Source organism: Gossypium hirsutum, chromosome D10 (assembly GCF_007990345.1).
Source record: "Gossypium hirsutum isolate 1008001.06 chromosome D10, Gossypium_hirsutum_v2.1, whole genome shotgun sequence".
Taxonomy (NCBI): Eukaryota; Viridiplantae; Streptophyta; class Magnoliopsida; order Malvales; family Malvaceae; genus Gossypium; species Gossypium hirsutum.
In genome coordinates this window covers 8,943,883-8,962,474 of record NC_053446.1, presented here as the reverse complement: position 1 = coordinate 8,962,474, position 18,592 = coordinate 8,943,883, and the positions used below count along the sequence as shown (strand labels likewise).

The 18,592-nt window shown below is 30.9% G+C and overlaps 2 protein-coding genes and 1 long non-coding RNA gene across 3 annotated transcripts; 2 read left to right on the top strand and 1 right to left on the bottom strand.

Annotated features, from left to right (window-relative positions):
- The first annotated feature begins 7,542 nt into the window (after positions 1-7,542).
- Positions 7,543-9,583, top strand: LOC107943856 (uncharacterized). Its single transcript, XM_016877672.2, has 3 exons — positions 7,543-7,882; positions 8,003-8,108; positions 9,038-9,583. Exons 1-3 carry the CDS (start codon positions 7,728-7,730, stop codon positions 9,287-9,289), a joined length of 513 nt encoding a protein of 170 aa, XP_016733161.2. The 5' UTR covers positions 7,543-7,727; the 3' UTR covers positions 9,290-9,583.
- A 2,240-nt stretch (positions 9,584-11,823) lies between these two features.
- LOC121222376 (uncharacterized) lies at positions 11,824-13,387 on the top strand. Its single transcript, XR_005919615.1, has 3 exons — positions 11,824-11,894; positions 12,357-12,443; positions 13,131-13,387. It is a non-coding gene; the product is annotated as an uncharacterized lncRNA (long non-coding RNA).
- Positions 13,388-17,504: 4,117 nt separating this feature from the next.
- On the bottom strand, positions 17,505-18,035 carry LOC121222375 (uncharacterized). Its single transcript, XM_041103049.1, has one exon. The coding sequence runs from the start codon at positions 17,962-17,964 to the stop codon at positions 17,689-17,691; it is 276 nt and encodes a 91-aa protein (XP_040958983.1). The 5' UTR covers positions 17,965-18,035; the 3' UTR covers positions 17,505-17,688.
- Positions 18,036-18,592: the final 557 nt, after the last annotated feature.

Genomic DNA, 18,592 nt, shown 5'->3' with positions numbered 1-18,592 from the left:
CAAACACCGTTATGCATCAACTATCCAACCGAAGGAACCCCTTTCGAGTTGAAATCAGGCCTGATTCACCTTTTTCCCACTTCTCGAGGCTTGAAGAATGAAAATCTACACACTCACTTGAGAGAATTTCACATGGTCTGCTCAGGCATGAAACCTCAGGGAGTAACCGAAGATGAAATCAAACTTCAGGCCTTTCCTTTTTCTTTAGTTGATACAGTAAGAGAATGGTTATTTTACTTACCCCCGGTTCTATTACAACGTGGGATGACTTATCTCGTGTATTTCTTGACACGATTAAGCCAATCAGAACACTACTTAAATACTTCCTCGCCAACAATATACCAACACTTCTAATAGAAAACAACATTCAACCCATTAAGCCCTAGCACTTTATTAGGATGCATATCAAACAAAGCCCTCTTAAACTCCTCCAGTTTGAATGATGCAATTAAAGCAATATTATCACTTGATTTGCCATAATTTGATATGGCAAATTAGGCTTTCTTGGTATACTTAAGGAGCTTGTTTTCAATAAAAGTAGTGTTATTTACGTAGTTTTTCGTAGTTTTTAGATCTTCGATTTAATAAGTGTAAAAAGCCTCTTTTTACTTATTTTGAGACCTAAATTGACCAATGGTGTCACAGGGGGGCTAACATATGATTGAGTGTTGTAGGGACGCGTTGGAGGTTGAAATCGAGCAAGAACCTCACCAAATGAGAGGGTATCGTGATATCTTACCCTTAAAATTGTAATACCTCTAACAGGCCCCAAAGATGAAGACTACTCAAGGAACACCCCAAGCCAAGCTTGCCAATGGTATCATGATATCCTGTCCCACGGTATCGTGATACCCATATCGTGAGGGGACAAAAATTTGCACTAAGGGTAGTCTGTGTCTAATGAAGCATCAATCATTGAAGGCTCGTTCAAGGGCTTTTTTGGCACAAAGAAGGTTAAAATTTGGCTACTAAAAACAATCAAATTTGGCTGAGGAGAGAGGATACATACTTAGGCTTAGTTTTAGACAGTTTCTCTTAGGTTTTTTTTCTTTTTTTCTTTTCATTTTTCTAGGGTTCTTATTTTTCTTCACCTTCCATAGTTGTAGTGTTTATTCTTCTACACTTTACTTCTTGTTCTTGTTGCTTTTGTAGTTAGTTAAGTTAGTTAACAGTATAACTTAGGTTTATTTGCACCTTTAGTCCTTTTTTTACTTGTAATGACATTTCAATCTTTTAGTTTAATGTATTTTAGTTCCCTTTAGTTTAATCTGTTAAAGACTTTACCTTTAATGTTTCTTAGCTTATATTTTACCATTGAAAGTTCAACTTTACTTTTCTTTCAAGTTTTATAACTTAATAAAAATCCTAAATTTTATCTTTTTCTCAAGTTTATTTTCATAGTTGTAATGATTTCTTCTTTTATGTTCATTAGCTTAGTTTTTCATATGGGTAACTAAACCTTTAAGGGGATTAGTTGATGGAGATGTGGTGAACTGATTTTTGGATGAGGGACCAAATTGTAATAAATTGGACTAATTTCAAGGAACCTAAAAACTTAGAATTGACGACCCTAAGGGAAAATTTAGGCAAGTGAGATCGAGAGGAGATCTTGTTGAGCACCAATTCGTTAATCTCGGGTTAGCCGATGAGATCGAGAGATAAACTGGATTAACTTGTCTAATTTGTTAAAATTAAGATCGAGAGGTAAAATAAAACCATCGTAGGAGTTTAAGCAATTTGGATCCCTAATTCTAGAACGAGTGAACCACATCGAGATCAATCAACCAACGTTTTTTAGTTATTTGTTAACTTTGTAACTTTGCTCATTTTACAATTTAATTATTGGTAGCTAGATCGTAGATTAGTATAATTACCCTTGACTTCATGATTTGTCGCACTATAATGCTTAGCAATTAGTTGGTTAAACTTTATACTTTTTCATGCTTGTTAGTAGAAATTATTCAATCGTCGACTCTCTTGGGTTCGATCCTCAGAGTACTTTGTACCCCATTGTACAATTATATTACTATTGATCTATTACATTTGCAGACACCGTACGATAGTATAGTTTTCGATCCTTTTTTGTTTTTAGTGTTGACTTCTCTCTCCCGTTCGTGAGAGTAGGGGAGAGGCAGAGAGGTGATCATCAACCTACAAAATAGAAGGCATAAAATCTGAAAAAAAAACTTCATAATTTGATCCTATAGAACCAAAATACAAATAATTAAAATATTCAACAATAATCAACTGTATACCTGGTTCTTCTGAACATTTCCTACTATCATCATCATTACAAAGCATCGATATATGATTGACACATTTTTGTTTGCTAACCTGTGCATGAAAAAAATTAAGTATTTGCATCACCATGACGCATCCATAAAACCTTTGTATGTTGTCTCCAAAATAATTCCTCTTGAGCTAGTAAAGCACCCAACTCGGCCCTCAACCAAAGAACATCATTTTCATTAAAACCATTATTTTTTATGTGCATAATTCCCTCATTCATCTTTTTAATTCTATTGGGGAAATTATTCCCCAAACTTGTTCTTTCAACGAGACAAAGAATCTACACAAAAACCAAGTCGAGCAACAAGGGATGTTTTCAGACTATCGGTCTAAGCATTCTCAATAGCTATCTGAAACCTAGGCTCACTGAGCCAACGATTCTCAAACTTAAACCGATGAACTTTGGGCTTAATGAAATTCTTATGCAACAACAATTTAATAGGAAAATGATTTGAAGTAACACTGACAAGATTGTAGAGCTTATAATATTGAAAGTATTGAGTCCATGCTTCATTAACAAAAGCCCTATCCAAATGCTCCATAGATTCATACACGATAAGAGTTAACTGTGAATAAATTTAGAAAAATACCCAATCACACGACATAGTAAAATTCAAACCTAATATCTCAAGGATTCTAAAACTTCAACTTTATTATTAAACCAAGAAGTCATCAACTAATTAATTGAAGTACTTTTCAATGAAGTAAGAATTAAAAATCTAGAGACCAATTAATACAAGGGGTTTTTGTTACAACACAAAGGTATAAGGGTTTTTGTGGCGATTCAAACCGTGAAAGGTGTGGAAAGTCTCTAGAAAATTGTGGTTTTAAAGTTTTGGGCTTGTATTTGAGCAGGGTTTGAATCTTGTATTTTGCCTTATTCTGCCCTGATGTTGTGGAGAGAATTCTTTTATAAAGGGAGGCTGATTGGATGTCAATCTCAACCATTGAGTTTCCTATATCTCATAGGAGTAGTGATAGAGTGGTTGAAAGCTAGAAAATTTTTCTAGGGTAGAATTAAGTTGTATAATTTATGAGAACTAAAATGCAATTTCATCATTTTAACAGCTTATATCTTTATAATTTTTAAAAAATTAAATAAAATTTTTATCATTTTGGGATCAAAGTGCACTTTTACCCTGTACCAACTTTAAAAGTTTATAAATATTAAAAAAATCAAAACATAAATTTACCATTTTAATGGGGGTAGAAGCCTCCGCCAACCTCTTTGCGGCCGCCCGTATTATTAGAAACGACTTAAAAGGATTAGATAAGGTATTCGTCAAATTAAAATATGATAGATCAATGAAGGTTATCAAGGGACCTTCTTAATATATATTATGCAAATTATATGAATTCTAAAAATATTATGTTTGGGCAACGGTGTGAATTCCGATCTTTCTAGAGAGGCAATGACATTGACGATGTTGTATTGTCAAAGCCCTTATAGCAGTCCATCACATCTCACGGGAAAGCCGCGTCGCCAGACTTTTGTGGTAGCCAACTGCTATGGGGAACCGATGTACGGTGGGGTATAACAGCTCTTTAAAAAAGGTTAAAATGAACCAACCATTATAAGGTTTGACAAAAGGTGTTTTGCGCATGCATATTAACGAGTGTCCCTATCGAGTAACAAGTGGTGCTTTATTTTTCAGTGTTTTTTTACAACTGTTTATTTTAGTACTTGAGTCATTTGTGTCAAGCATAAAGTACCAAACATGCGATTGGATTTATCTAATTAAGTCATTAGTGACCTTTAATGATATTTGTACTTGTCTATATTATTTATTAAGATTAAATTAATTTATAGATTGCACAGTAGAGTTTAGCCGATAAAAAATAATGAAGGATTGACTCCATTTAAATGATCGGTGAATTATTGAATTTAAAGTTAATTTAACGACCAATAACAAGAACATTATGTTGTAAGCATGTGAGCTTGGGTTTGATCCCAAACAACTCTATTCTCATCTTTTAATTATTAAAAAATTAAAAAGGAGAGAGAAGTTAACTAGCAAGTAGTGAACTGATAGAAAAATGAAAATTTTAGAGCCTATATGTTGGTCCATCGTCAAAAAGTATTTGTATAATTTGTCTATTTATACAACAATTTGTCACTTTATTACTAAATATCAACAAATGGGTAACAATTGTCTCTTCTCTCTTTTTTATAATAAGTAAAAAAGAAATCAATAATAATTTATATCAATTCTAAGAATATAAAATATTATTGATATTAATTTTATAAAATATTTTAAATAATAAAAATATCTTATATCAATAATTAAATATTTTATTTTATTAATTTCATAAATTTTAATATGCACAATGACTTATTTCGTTTTCCAACTTTACAGAAAAAATTTTAGCCTTCCATTTAATTTTTTTTACCTTTTATAGCACTTAAATTTATCTTTTTTGTCAAATCACCTCAAAATGGATGCGAAAGTTAATGTTTTTTTAACTTTGTTGACGTGGCATACACGTGGATGACACGTTAGTATTTAATTAATTTTAAAAAGATTTAGAAATTCAAAAAGCTATAAAAATATTTTTAAAATTAAAAATCATTAAAATTATTAGAGAAATTAATTAAATGCTGACATGTCATCCACATGACAATTCACGTGTATACCACATTAGCAAAGTTAACAAACGTTAGCTTTTCCATCCATTTTAAGGTGATTTGACTAAAAATGTAAGTTTAAGAGTTAAAAGAGACAAAAAAAATAAACGGGGAGCTAAAATGACTACTTTTATAAAGTTGAAGGGCCAAAAAAGTTTTAATTATTTCTCATGGCCATGTAAGTTTTTACTATTAGGTATATTTTAATTATTTTTCATGTTTTATTTGTATTAGTGTGTAATACTATTTAAATAACTTCCATTTTATATCAGGTAGTATTAATGTTTTTTTTAATTGTAAAATGAGATTATTGATTTAAGATTAAAAGAAATTAAAACAAGAACAAAAGAGAATGATTTTGTATTTTATTTTAGATTATTTATAAACCTTGTATATTTATCTATTTATAAGCTTTTTATATGTATCTAGCCTTTGAAGAGAAGTTGTCTTTGAATTATGTTCTAAGAGAGTAGCAGATGCTTTGGCAAAAATAGCTTTGATGAGTGATGAAATTTTGCACATGTTTAAAGAACCCCTTCAGGGATTAAAGAGATCTTGAAGGAAGATTACACTTTTGATAACTTGTCTATCACATACTCTATGTAATTCATTGTTCTATTTTACCAATAATAACATTCCATAAGTTATGAAGATGTAATTCAATATAAAATAGGTTAAAGAATTTATTTATCATAAAAATTCTTGCAAGATTGTAGGGGAAAGTTACATGAACATTCATAATTAATGATAGATTTAAAATACTTGTCGTTCAATGTTTATCAATAAAAATTATGTTTTGTTAAATCTTTATTAAAAAAATCTATGAATAAAAATTTAATAAAGAAAAATGAGTATACAATCTCTCGTTTTAAGTTGCCTCGTTAAAAAAAAATATAGCATGCTTTGTTGAACTTTAATATTATCTTTTTTCTCAGACCATGTGAAGAAATACTTTGGTGAAATATGTTCTATATTTTTGTTTCCTTTGATATATCCTCTCTTTAATTGATCTATACACGTTGCACTATTTAATTCGTATAAGATAGTTGTCATCTTTTATTGTAGAGGTAAATTACAAACCCTTTGGATATGTTGGGTCGCTAGCTTTAGTTAAGCATTCTTGGTTTACCTCATGCACTCTGATTATTTTTTCCTGATTTGAAAAGTCAGCAGATAATGTTTATTTTGTTGAACATCATGATATGAGTGCTCTCACATGTAAATAAATATTGTATCTGAAATCAAGAGTAGTCCACTATAAATCAACGATATTCTTTTCTACATCTACATGGTCTTGCTCAGAGAGTAATCAATTATGACTCAATGGAGTAAGATCGGATAGATCTAGGGTTCCTCAAATTTGGGCAAGAGGTTGGAGACTAGACCTGTCCATGGGCCGGGCGGCCCGGCCCGACTCGACGGCCCGCCCGAAATATGGGAGGGTTTGGGTAAAAATATAGGCCCGAAATATGGGCTTGGACAAAATTTTAGGCCCGTTTAAAAAATAGGCCGGGCCTCGAGCAAGATTTTTTGGCCCGGGCCCGGCCCGACCCGGCCCGAAAAATATTAAATATATTTTTTTTATTTTTAAAATATAATATTTTTTTTATTTTAAGTTTATCTACTTTCATTTCCTTGACTAGTGTTACAAAATAATAATAATAAAACATCAAGTTTGTTTTACTAATCAAATGTTAGATTTTGTTACAACAATTAATACAATTAATAATTTGATAAATTTACTAATCAAATGTTAGATTTTATTACAACAATTAATACAATTAATAATTTGATAAATTTACTAATCAAATGTTAGATTTTATTACAACAATTAATATAATTAACAATTAATAATTTGATAATTTTACTAACAATTAATTTTAATAACAATTAGTTTTAATTTTATTAAAAAAACTAATTTTAATTTTAATTTTAATTTTAATTAAAAACGAGCCGGGCCGGGCCGGGCTCGGACCCATATTTTTTCTTTGGGCCGGGCCTGGACAAAATCTCAGGCCCATATTTCAGGTCGGGCCGGGCTCGATCCTAGTAAACGGGCTGAAAATTTTTTGTGGACCCGGCCCCAACCTGGCCCGACCCGGCCCATGGACAGATCTATTGGAGACTAGACTCCAAATAAGGGGATAATTTCCATATATTTTAATTATTATCAAACTTAACATAATTTTAACATATAATATTTAAAAAAACATTAATTAATCATTAATTAACAAAAGTATAATTTTATTTATTTAATTTATTATAAAATACGATGTTTTTTTATTCTATAACAATTAATTGGAAGTAAGGAGAGATCAGTGGTGGATGAAACTTAAGTCTAATATTTTGCATCATATAAAATAATAAAAATAAAAGATTCCGACAAAGGTTTGAGCGGAAAAAAAGACGTTTAGCAAAGTTCCAACACACCAAAGTCTGACAAGTGACAGCAACGCATTAAACAAAAAAATTCAACACCTTGCGTGTCTTACTCGAATCTTTTCGTGTCACTGTTTGGTTCTTGATTGTAATCCTAGTCAGCACGTGACGTCTACGTGTCAAAGTAATCTCATTAAAGACACGTGGCTTCCTTATAAAGCCTTCTCATTCCGTCTTTCCTTCTATTTATAACTCCCCACTTCTTTCGCTTCTCTCACCGCACTTGCCGTTTTCATTGGCACTCTGCATCTCTAATTTGTTTGGTTTTTCTTTTTGGCTAATCATTCGCTTTCTGTTTCTCGCATCTTTATATTTTTCTCCGATTCATACACAGTCGAAATCTTTTATCTTTGTGATTTGCAAAGAAAAGAAAATGAAGGAAAGTATGGGAAACCCTCTTCACCTCAAATCTTTGAACCACATCTCCCTTGTGTGTAGATCAGTTGAGGAATCCATGAACTTTTATCAGGATATTCTTGGGTTTGCTCCAATCAGGAGACCTGGATCATTTGACTTTAATGGGGCATGGTAATTATTACCAAAAAGAAATAAAATTGTTCTTCATGTCAAGCTTAATTTGTTTGATGAAATTCCCAAGAAACCTTGGGTTGATTTTTCAGTATATAATATGAGTGGGTTATGATGCAGGTTGTTTGGATACGGAATTGGAATACATCTCCTGCAATCGGAGGATCCAGAGAGTTTGCCCAAGAAAAAGGAAATCAATCCCAAGGATAATCACATTTCTTTCCAGGTTATTTCAATTCTTTTCATTCCAGCATATTATTTTATTCCTCCTTGGGCTAATCCAATATCTAAGTGTGAAGAAACAACATCCTGCTCTCTACAGATTAATATAGGGCGCATATAAATTGCTACTCTGTTTCTCTTCAATTGTTCTTAGGACTTCATTATATTAATCTTTTAATAAGTCTATAGTAGGGATGCGAGACAGTGGTGCTAATGTGAACTCCAAAAAAGACTTTCTTTTTTTTTTTACTTTTTATTTCTAAAAGTTATTGTTTTTAGTATACCTTGAATGGAGCACAATCTTAAAAATAGATTTTTAATTGAATTCAAGATCAATATCTAGCTTGAGTTCAATATTAAGCTCAGTTTTTCAATAATCGAGTTTGAGAATCAAACTTAAAAATACTTTGTTCAAAACCAATATCAAGTCAATATTCAAGCTCAATTACACAATTAGAAATAAATCTTCAATCGAGTTCAAGATCAATATGGAGCTTGAGTTATGGAGCTTGAGTTTGTCAGGCTCACACACGTTTACACGTTTAAAAATCGATCTTCAATTGAGTTCAAGATCAATATCAAGCTTTGCTCAATATCGAGCTCGATTTTTAATTGGGTTCGGTATGCTTAAACCTACATCCTTTGTCCCACAACCCGTCCATACATTTTGTTTCAATTTGAATACTCTTGAGTTGAGCATATAATCCTAACAGACCTACCTATTTGTAATTTAGTAATGAGAATGTACCTGCCAAGGGATCGAACAAGCAAAAAAAGCAAAATATCATGTTACGTTTCTAGTAAATATTTGATCCTTTCTTAATATAAAACCATAGATGTCATGACAACCTACCAACCATGCATCATCTTTAACCCTTTTTTTTAAATGGTGATGATGTATGCACTAATCAAAGTAATTAATTAAATGTTCAGTGTGAGAGCATGGGAGCAGTGGAGAAGAAGCTGAAGGAAATGGAACTGGAACACGTACGGGCAATAGTGGAAGAAGGTGGAATCTACGTTGAACAACTCTTCTTCCATGACCCAGATGGGTTCATGATCGAGATATGCAACTGTGATAACCTACCGGTCATCCCACTAGCCGGTGAGATGCCTCGTTCATGCTCCCGACTTAATCTGCAACACATGCAGCGTCAGCAGATACAGCAAGTGGTTCAGCAGTAGGAGCCGCAACACAACCTCATCCTCTTTCATTTAATTAGCTGTTTATTAATGGAGATCACTAGATAAAACCAAACCACCCACCCTATCTGCTTTGTTTGTTTCTGTAATGATCCCTGTTTAAGTATGTGGTTGGTTTTTTACTTGTTTTGTAATAAAGACGATGCAATGTGATCCCAAGGGAAGTGATCATTTCAATTAATTTAGAAGTGGGTTTCATGTATGGTCCCTTTTCTTGCTTGAATTGCACAAGTCTATTATAATATAATGGACAAGTTGAAGCCAGTTTATTCATCATTCACATGAATCAGTTTGTTGGGAAGAAATTACTATTCTATTTTTTTTTATTTCTTGCCCAAGTATAATTAGATCAAGTTGTTTACTAAGATGACATGCGTTCAGTAGTTAATCAAATATCAATTCCTAGTATGGCGTCTTGTCGAAAAAATCTTCACTGTACAACCCATATGACCGGTCTATGACTATCTTGCCCTTTCAACTTTGTCATGTGATATGTATGTTACCCATAATAGTTTATCTTTTTCGAGAATGTTCGTCGCTGCTATAAATAAATACATTTATAATTTAGAAAACTAATATTTATTAAAAATCATATAAAGCTTTATTTGAAATAAGGAAGTTGAATAATTGGGTTTTTATTTTTATAATAATATAATTTAATTTGTAAAAATAATAATTTTTGAATCATTTCTTAATTAAGTTGGTATCGGTAGAAAAAGTTAAATAAAGATTTGGTTGAACAATTAAAATTGAATAAAAATAATAATATCTTTGGTTTAATTTTATTGTGGGTTATGTTTATATTTTTTATATATATAAAAAATAAACATTCTCAAAATAATAATTTTTTTTGTAAAAAAGAATTATGTTTTAATTATTTTTCAATTAATAATGTTCAATTAACTTATAATAACTTAATCAAGAATTTTAAGAAAATATAAATTATTGACGAGATATGACAATTCAGAACGCATCAAATCCACGTATGTCCAGAGCTTTAATTTGACAATTTGTACATGTTTAGCTACAATCGGGACACCAATTTTTTGTCTTATTCTTAAAAGGCTAATTCAAAACTTACCTCTAAACTATTCTCATTTTTTCAAATACATACTTAACTTTTTGGTCAATTTGAGTACTCAAATTATTGTGTCTACCCATTTAACCCCAAAACTTAACATTGTTTGTCCAAAAACAATTTTCCCAATCAGAATCTGACATGTCACTCACTAGTAAACTGTATTTAAAAAATTTGAGGAAACTAAAATTAATTTTTAATTAAATTTAATATAGCAATTAATAAAGTCAGTTTAGCAGTGCCCAATTAACAAGTTCGAGTACTGAATGATACAAAGACCCAAATAGCTCGATGGTAGTTTTTATTTGAATCTTGTTACATTTTTAAACGTTTAAATTACACATTAAAGTATATTAAGAAACATATCTTCTAAAAGTTTTTAACTTAAAAACTTAACAGTGTTTACAATTCTAAATTTAAACTTTAAATTCTTCTCTTCTACTTAATCCTTGAGGCATGGCCTAGGAGCCCCTCTATATGCATATACGACTTCCATGTTAAACCCTTAGAATCGATGACGCTTGGCTTGGTCCCTACACTTAGTGTCCTAGTCACAACACTTGTTCTGCAAACAAGTAGTAAGCACGTAAGTTCAACTGAACTTAGCGATATTCTGCGAAACAACGCAATAGCAAAATTTTGAATTTTTAAGAGACAAAATTTTAAGCAGAGACTTCAACTCCCTGTCTACCCTTAGCAATTCTTGGATTTCTCCGCGTGGTCAACACCTTACCCTTTTTTCGCGATTCATCACTGGTAGACTTATTCTCTTTCTTATACATAAACTTGACCTTTACGAAAATCGTCCTCTATGGTACTAGCCCGATTCTACCTCACCTCAGATTCCTTTATACTCTGGTTGATATACTCTCTCAGAATCAATCACACATTTGGGAAATAAGATTCATTGCCTACTACTAGTTGACATTCACTTATGTTCTTAAATTCAAATCCTTACCCTAATCTGTTTATCCCATACTAGATTAACCTTAATATTTTTCTACTTTAACACTTTTTCTAGTCCAAGTCACCGTTCTTGTAACAGCCCGTTCTAAACCTTAGTCGAACAGTGGTTTTGAGACCACAAATCCGAATTAGAAAAATATTTTAATATTATTTTTTGTGTCTATTATGTGTGAATTTTCTTGTGTGAAATTTTCATATTTTAATTTTATCGTTTAAGTGTCCGATTAAATGAAAGGATTTAATCGCGTAAAATAAAAATTTAGAGGTTAGTTTTAAAAGGGCTGAATAGTGGTTGTTCTTTTATTAAGGAGGCTTTATGTTGCAATTTAACCATTATTAAAATGATGGACGGTAGTGGACATGTTAAATGAATAAATTTTAATGGTTTCATTAAGGGTAAAATGGGAAAAAGTTAATTAATATGAAATAAAATAAAATAAAAACATAAAATGGCCATTATGTTCGTCTTGATGGCCGAATGCATGAAAGAAAATAAGCTATTTTCTTAGTTTGAGGGTTCGGCAACTTGAAGATCAATTTTGGGTATGTTCTTTGTTTGGTTTTTGATGATATTTATGTTTTTGAAATCGTTGCTTCGTGTTCTTCAAAACCCATGTTTTAATTTTTGGAATTTATGATGATTTTGTGAAGTACCATTGATGATAGTTTGTGATTTTTTGTTGGTTGATAGTAGAAAATAAAATATATGCGATAGATTATAATGTATGTTTTTGAATTTTTGATGAATTTGATTATTTTGAGTCAAATTGTAAGAAATATTAAATTGAGGGACTAAAATGTGAAATAAATGACATGCAAGGATCTATATGGGGCTAGGGAATATTTGGCCAAACTACATTGTGATTAATTTGAAATATTTTGTGTTTTGTGCAATTTGGACTGAATTGTAAAAATGTTAAATATTTAGGTCAAAATGGTAAATCAGCCATTTATGTGTTTTTGGATGAAATTATGTTTGAATGAGTTAAATTTGAATATGTTTAGATCAAGAATTAAAGAAATCGGACTTGGATCGGGAGAAAAAATAAAGTCGTCAATTAATCGATTCATTCCGGTTTATCGCTATCCGAGGTAAGTTTATAATCAAATAGTTGTCATAATTTCTGAATAAATATTAATTATATATGCTGAAATAAAAGTATGCAAAAAAATATGTATTTATAGTTGAATGTATTATTTTCGGAAAGTAGAAATAGATGTGAATGTGATTTATTAATAATTAGCACTAAGTGTGCGAGTATGGGATAGCTATAGTTATGTAAACGGCACTAAGTGTGCGGAACTAAAATGATGGGGTTGAATAAAAGGGCACTAAGTGTGTGAAATTAAAATGGAGATGTTGAATAACGGGCACTAAGTGTGCGATACCGGGAGCAATTTGGTTAGATGAGTAAGAGCACAAATTGTGCAACTTTATTATGGTCTCGAACAATTATTTAGTACATGATAGATCAAGTAGGAAATGGTTGAATAATGCATGATAACAAGGTAGGTTGGTTTCTTCGATTGTGAATAAATAAATAAATAATGGTATATGAGGTAAATGAAAGTATACTAGTACATGAAGGCCTATATTCGGCCAAATGGTAAATTTAGGTGATATTATAATTGTGAATTATATGCATTTATATATACATGAATATGATTGCATTTTTCGGTTTTGTTATCGAATTATTAACATTATTGAATTGTCTATTTGATTATGACTTACTAAGCTATGATAGCTTATGGTGTTTGTGTGTTTTCTTCGGTTTATAGATTTTGAAAGCTAGTTACGGGCTCGGGAATCATCAGCAAAGTCAATCACACTATCGTCTGTTCATCGGTATTTATAAAAGTTAAATATAAAATCTATGGCATGTATAGGCTATACTATCTTTTGAATATATATATATATATAAATATATATAAATATTTTTTGAATGAAGTGTGTATATATAATAAGCCACACGAAAATGGCTTGTTTATTTTGTTATGAATGGTTTCATGTTTTGATTAAATATTATGGTTGATGATATGGCTAAGTTTCGTAAATGGTTGAGATGCTAATTTAATGTCTTTATATGTGGTAATTGAGATTGAAATTTGGATTATCATTTACTATGTGAAAGTTGTATATTGAGTTACTGTGATTATAGGATAGTTGAAATTGGTTATTTGCATAATGAATCTTGTTTATAGAATTGGCCTTACAAATGATCTTTGATCAATTGGGGGAATAAATAATACTAATATATATATGTATATATATATAGGATTTGGTGTTGGTATGTTTGGTATGAAAATGTTGAATATTGTTAAATGTGACATTAGTAAAATAAAATAAAATTATATTCGGCTAAAGTTTGAAAAAAATTGACCATATGAATAGTAACTTTATTTGTTTGATGAACAAGAAGTTATATACAGCTTGATTAACAGTTTTGTGTAATTGAATATTAATATGTGGATATACTATGAAATCATATAAATGCTTATGGAATGTTCAGCCCAATGGTTATAAATGTTGGTAATTATAAGGTTGGTATAGGTACATATATTAAAATATAATGATTACATGTAAAATGAGTAAATTTTAAATGGGAATTTTATGTACATAATTGGTCTTTGTTGTTTATAATAGATTTATTAGTCGAATAGGCGAAATGTGATATGACCGATAGTGGTGTTTGAAATATTCTGGATAAGCTTTTAATTATTAATTATATGATTACATATATGTTCGAGCCATTATTAACTCCAAGTAAACCTCAACAGACTTACTCGTTCCTTGCTAACCTTTACCCGCGAACCCTTAGATTTAGGTTCCGCTTGATCATTTCACTATCACCCCCACTTTCAATTTACTTGCTAAAATTTGTGGACTCATACCTCTACATAGTTATCCCTCATCAGTAGCTTACCTACATTCTCATATGTTCCTACTAGCCCTTCTTATCTTCGAAATTTGGTGGATCCTTGGGATACCCTGTTTATCTGCATTCTCGAACATGTTGTACTCATCCTTTTATGTTACTCTCCGAGTGGATCATACTTCGATCTCCTTTCATCGTTTTGTCATATTCCCATCCCAACATTTTTGGCGAACTTCACCTGACGCTATGGTCTTACACAACCTGAACCCATGTTTATCATCCTAGTAGACTGTATTGGTTGCCATAGTCGAGATATGGTCTTACATCTTGCAACCCCATGTTTAATGTCCTGGCGGACTCTATTGGTTGCTATAGTCGAGCTATGGTCTTACACCTCGTAACCCCATATTTAATGTCTTGGCGGACTCTATTGGTTTTCATAGCTGAGCTTTAGTCTTACACATTAAACCTCTTTTAAGGTGTCACCTCATAGGACTTTACCTTAAAGGGAACATCCAACCATCGATGTCACAACAACAACCATTCAATGTTGCGACATTCAACTTCGAACCAAGAGGAGTTTCATTCGAAGTCCAATGTCGCGACAACAGCCATAGGATGCTGCAACACCGGTTTGACGAGGCCTATCCAGCAACCAAGGGTGTTTTTTGTCCTTACAATAGAAATTAACATGTTTAATAGATTTTAATTGACCTAATTTGGTCATCTAACAACGACACTATAAATATTAGTACTTTAAACTCAATTAGAAGAGCTTCAAGGGATTATTGCAATTTTATTCTTCTTAGATTTAGGGTTTTTAATTCAGTTTTTTTTGTTCAAACATTTATTTGCTTCAATTCAAGTTTAAGTTTTGTTCTTTTAGCAATTTACTTTATTATTTTAGTTTTGGCTTGAATCGCATTGTAATCAACATCTGTTCAAGAGGGGTTTGAAAATTAAAGTTTCAGCAATTATCTACGGATCTAGATTTCTCTTTTCCCTTCTTTTGTTTTACATTTGATTTGAATGTTTAAAATTTGATTAGGAAAAATTGCATCTAGCATGGCCATGAAATAAGAACCCTAAAAAGATTAATGAGCAGAAGTGGGATTGGTTGTTTAAGGATTTAGGGTTTACCACAAATTAGTTGACGTAGGTTAAGTGATATTAAACCTTAGGATTGACAACCCTAAGAAGTAACTTAGGTAGATGAGGTCAAAAGGATAGTCTACTTAGCACCACTTAATCTATCCCGATTTAAGCTATCAGGTCCAAAGATAAGTAGGTTAAATTGATAAATTAATTTAGTTATAGACAAAAAGGTATTAACTAGGTTAATCGTTAGCTAATTTGTAAAAACGTGAATTTGAAGTTAATCATGAACATGGATGCGAATTAATCTCATACTTGCTTAATTTCACTGGAATTCGATTATTTATTTTAGTATTTATTTTTATGTTATTCTAGATCATCTTCTTATTGTTTACTTTGCCATAATATAATTAGTAAGTAGTATTTAGACCTAGTAGTGTGATTATTTGCAATTTAGTTTAGGCAAGCTTCCTTTGGATACGATCTTCGAAATACTTTTTAGTGTTTTGTTGTAACATTTTTAACTATATTACAATTTAACTTATATGCTTGCAAATACCATACATCATATTCATACATTCATATTGTATCTTCCCAAGCCTCGACACACACATGTTGGGGCACGGCCAATTGTATGTTGAAAAATAGTTTTAAATAGCTAGCTTTTTTTATAAATTTAAATTTCAAAATGATTTTGTAAATATATTTTTAGGGGATAAATCTCAAAATTATACATGAAGTTTGATTCAATCTGCAATTGAATATATAAACTTTGATTTGGTGCAATTATACACATAAAACTTTAAGTTTAATTGTGATTTAAATTTATATATATAGATAGATTGATTATTATTTGGTATGATTCTTGAAAATTATGATCTAGTAATAATTATTATTTAGTTTTATATATGTTAAATAAAAAAGATTGAGAACCTAAAATAGTAATCGATTCGAAACCTAAAATCGGGTGAAAAAAACTTAGTGCTTCATGCACATCAAACCCATTACAATTTTGTTGAAAGCCTAAAATTATGCTTTACTCACAGTAAAAATGGAATGTAATCTGCTTTAGAATTAAAAAATATATTTTTAAATTTTTTATTTAATTTTTTAATTTTTTAATTTTTTTAATTTGTATCATTTATTAAATCACTTTAAAATAGATGAAAAAATTAACGTATGTTAACTTTGATTATATAACATATACGTGGAATGCCACATGAATATCGCATCGGCAATTAATTAACTTTTTAAAATTTAAAAACTTCAAAAAATTTATGAAAATATGTTTTAAAAATTAAAAATTATTAAAAAAAGTATAAAATTTATAAATATATATTTTAAATATTTTAAATTTCAAAATCAATTAATTGCTAATGTTCATACATGTGAACTGCAACGTAGATGCGATGTAAGCAAAGTTAATAAACATTAACTTTTTCATCAATTTTGGGGTGATTTAATACACAATGCAAGTTTAAGGGCTATAAAAGACAACAAAATAAATGGAGAGCTAAAATAAATTTTTTTTATAAAGTTGAAGGATAGAATTAAGTGATTGTAGATAAATATTTTTTTGAACATTAATCTCATTGTAGATTTTGTCATATCTACCCTTTTTGATACAATACTCAAAACTACCATAATCCATGCCCTTAAATAGGAGGATAATGAGTTTCTGCGCACTCGAACTCATGCTCTCCTACACTGGTAATAATATCGATACCAATCAAGTTAAGACTCAATCGGCTAAATAAATATTTTTGAAATTATCTATAAAAAAAACAATGCCGTCCTTTAGAATGAAGGAGGACGAGGAAAGAAGCTAGGCTAGTAGTTGATTTGGATGCGTAGTGGAGTCAGTTTCAGTGGGTCGTGATGTCCTTTTGAATAAGCAAAAGAATCATATTTGGCATCATTCTCAACCATAAACTTGATTTTATCTAATGACATTGGGTTGAAGAGTCAAAAGAACATCCTAATTGGAAGGAAAAGATGAAACACCAAGAAGTTGCCTTGTAACAAAGAAGGCCAACCAGATAAGATCAAAAAGCGCACAATTTGTTTACTTCTCCTTTCAGACCAAATTACTGAAGAGCCAGAAAACTTCCGTCCCTCAATGAAACAACCCAATCATATAAGGAGCATAATAAAACCACTACAAACATTCGTGAGCAGCTAATATGGAAATGGTTGTATTTATTTATACTTTTAAAATAATATGAAGAATTTTATATAATATTCTTTTACATGATCATCATTTCAGCACTTCATATCCATATTCGTAAATCATAATAGAGAGTATACAAGTTAAAAGAAGCAAATGAAATATGTTTGGCCAGCAGAGAATACCAGTGCATCGATGATCAGAGTCCTCTAGCCAACATTTTCTCATAATTTTCAATGGACTCAAGCCTCTGGAGCAAAAGCTGGTGCCTGAATTTCTGGATGAAGGCCTCCGCACTTTCGTTTATGTCGACGGATGGCTTTTTCTCCAGCTTATTAGTGGCAGCACCAGCAGCTGACTTTTTCTCTGTCACGTTGGACCTGACGCCTCTGTTATCTTTCAAATGATCACCATTAACATTAGGGTCTGCAACTTTGGAGCTGTGGTAAGGATGAGGCATGGAGCTCTTCTTCATTGTAATCTTCAAGGTGCTTTTTTTTTTTTTTTGCTTGATGAAGAGGGTGATGGTATGCCATGCTAAGAGGTTACCACCCCGTATTTAAAGCCAAAAAGTCAAATAAAAGACGAGTTATTTTTATTAGGCCGAGATTCCATCTTACATTATTTTTGATGCATGGGCACGCCATTTTAGAAATTTCAAAACTTTTTTTTAATATATATATATATATATATATGTGTGCTAGAAGAAGACATACAGTGGATTGGATTGGGTAAGTTGAACTAAATTTTATTTTTGTTTACACAAATTTTAATTTTAGGAAGTCGGTTTTATAATTAAATTTAAATATTTTTTATCATTTCAATAAAATTTCAATTTTAATTTGAATTATGAAAAACACCAAACGTGAACCAATTGGATTCATCGTACCCATTTCAACACATCTCGATGAAAAGTTTTGGAAATTGTCACCTTGGTGAAGCGATGCACTTTTAACAAAAATCGAGGTTCACCATAAAATCTCAAAATGCCCTGGTCGAGTGTTAATTATTGTTTAATAATATATTTTATTTAAATATAATTAGAAGATATATAAAAATAATTTTCCAAATATTTTAATATTTTAGAGATAATTTTTTTGAAT

What these genes read in the sequence shown, in the direction of transcription:
- LOC107943856 (XM_016877672.2), top strand. Translation starts at nt 7,728, where the DNA reads ATGAAGGAAAGTATGGGAAACCCTCTTCACCTCAAATCTTTGAACCAC. An exon ending in TTTGACTTTAATGGGGCATG is followed by an intron (nt 7,883 to 8,002) that starts GTAATTATTACC and finishes GTTATGATGCAG; the next exon opens with GTTGTTTGGATACGGAATTG. An exon ending in ATAATCACATTTCTTTCCAG is followed by an intron (nt 8,109 to 9,037) that starts GTTATTTCAATT and finishes TTAAATGTTCAG; the next exon opens with TGTGAGAGCATGGGAGCAGT.
- LOC121222375 (XM_041103049.1), bottom strand. Translation starts at nt 17,964, where the DNA reads ATGAAGAAGAGCTCCATGCCTCATCCTTACCACAGCTCCAAAGTTGCA.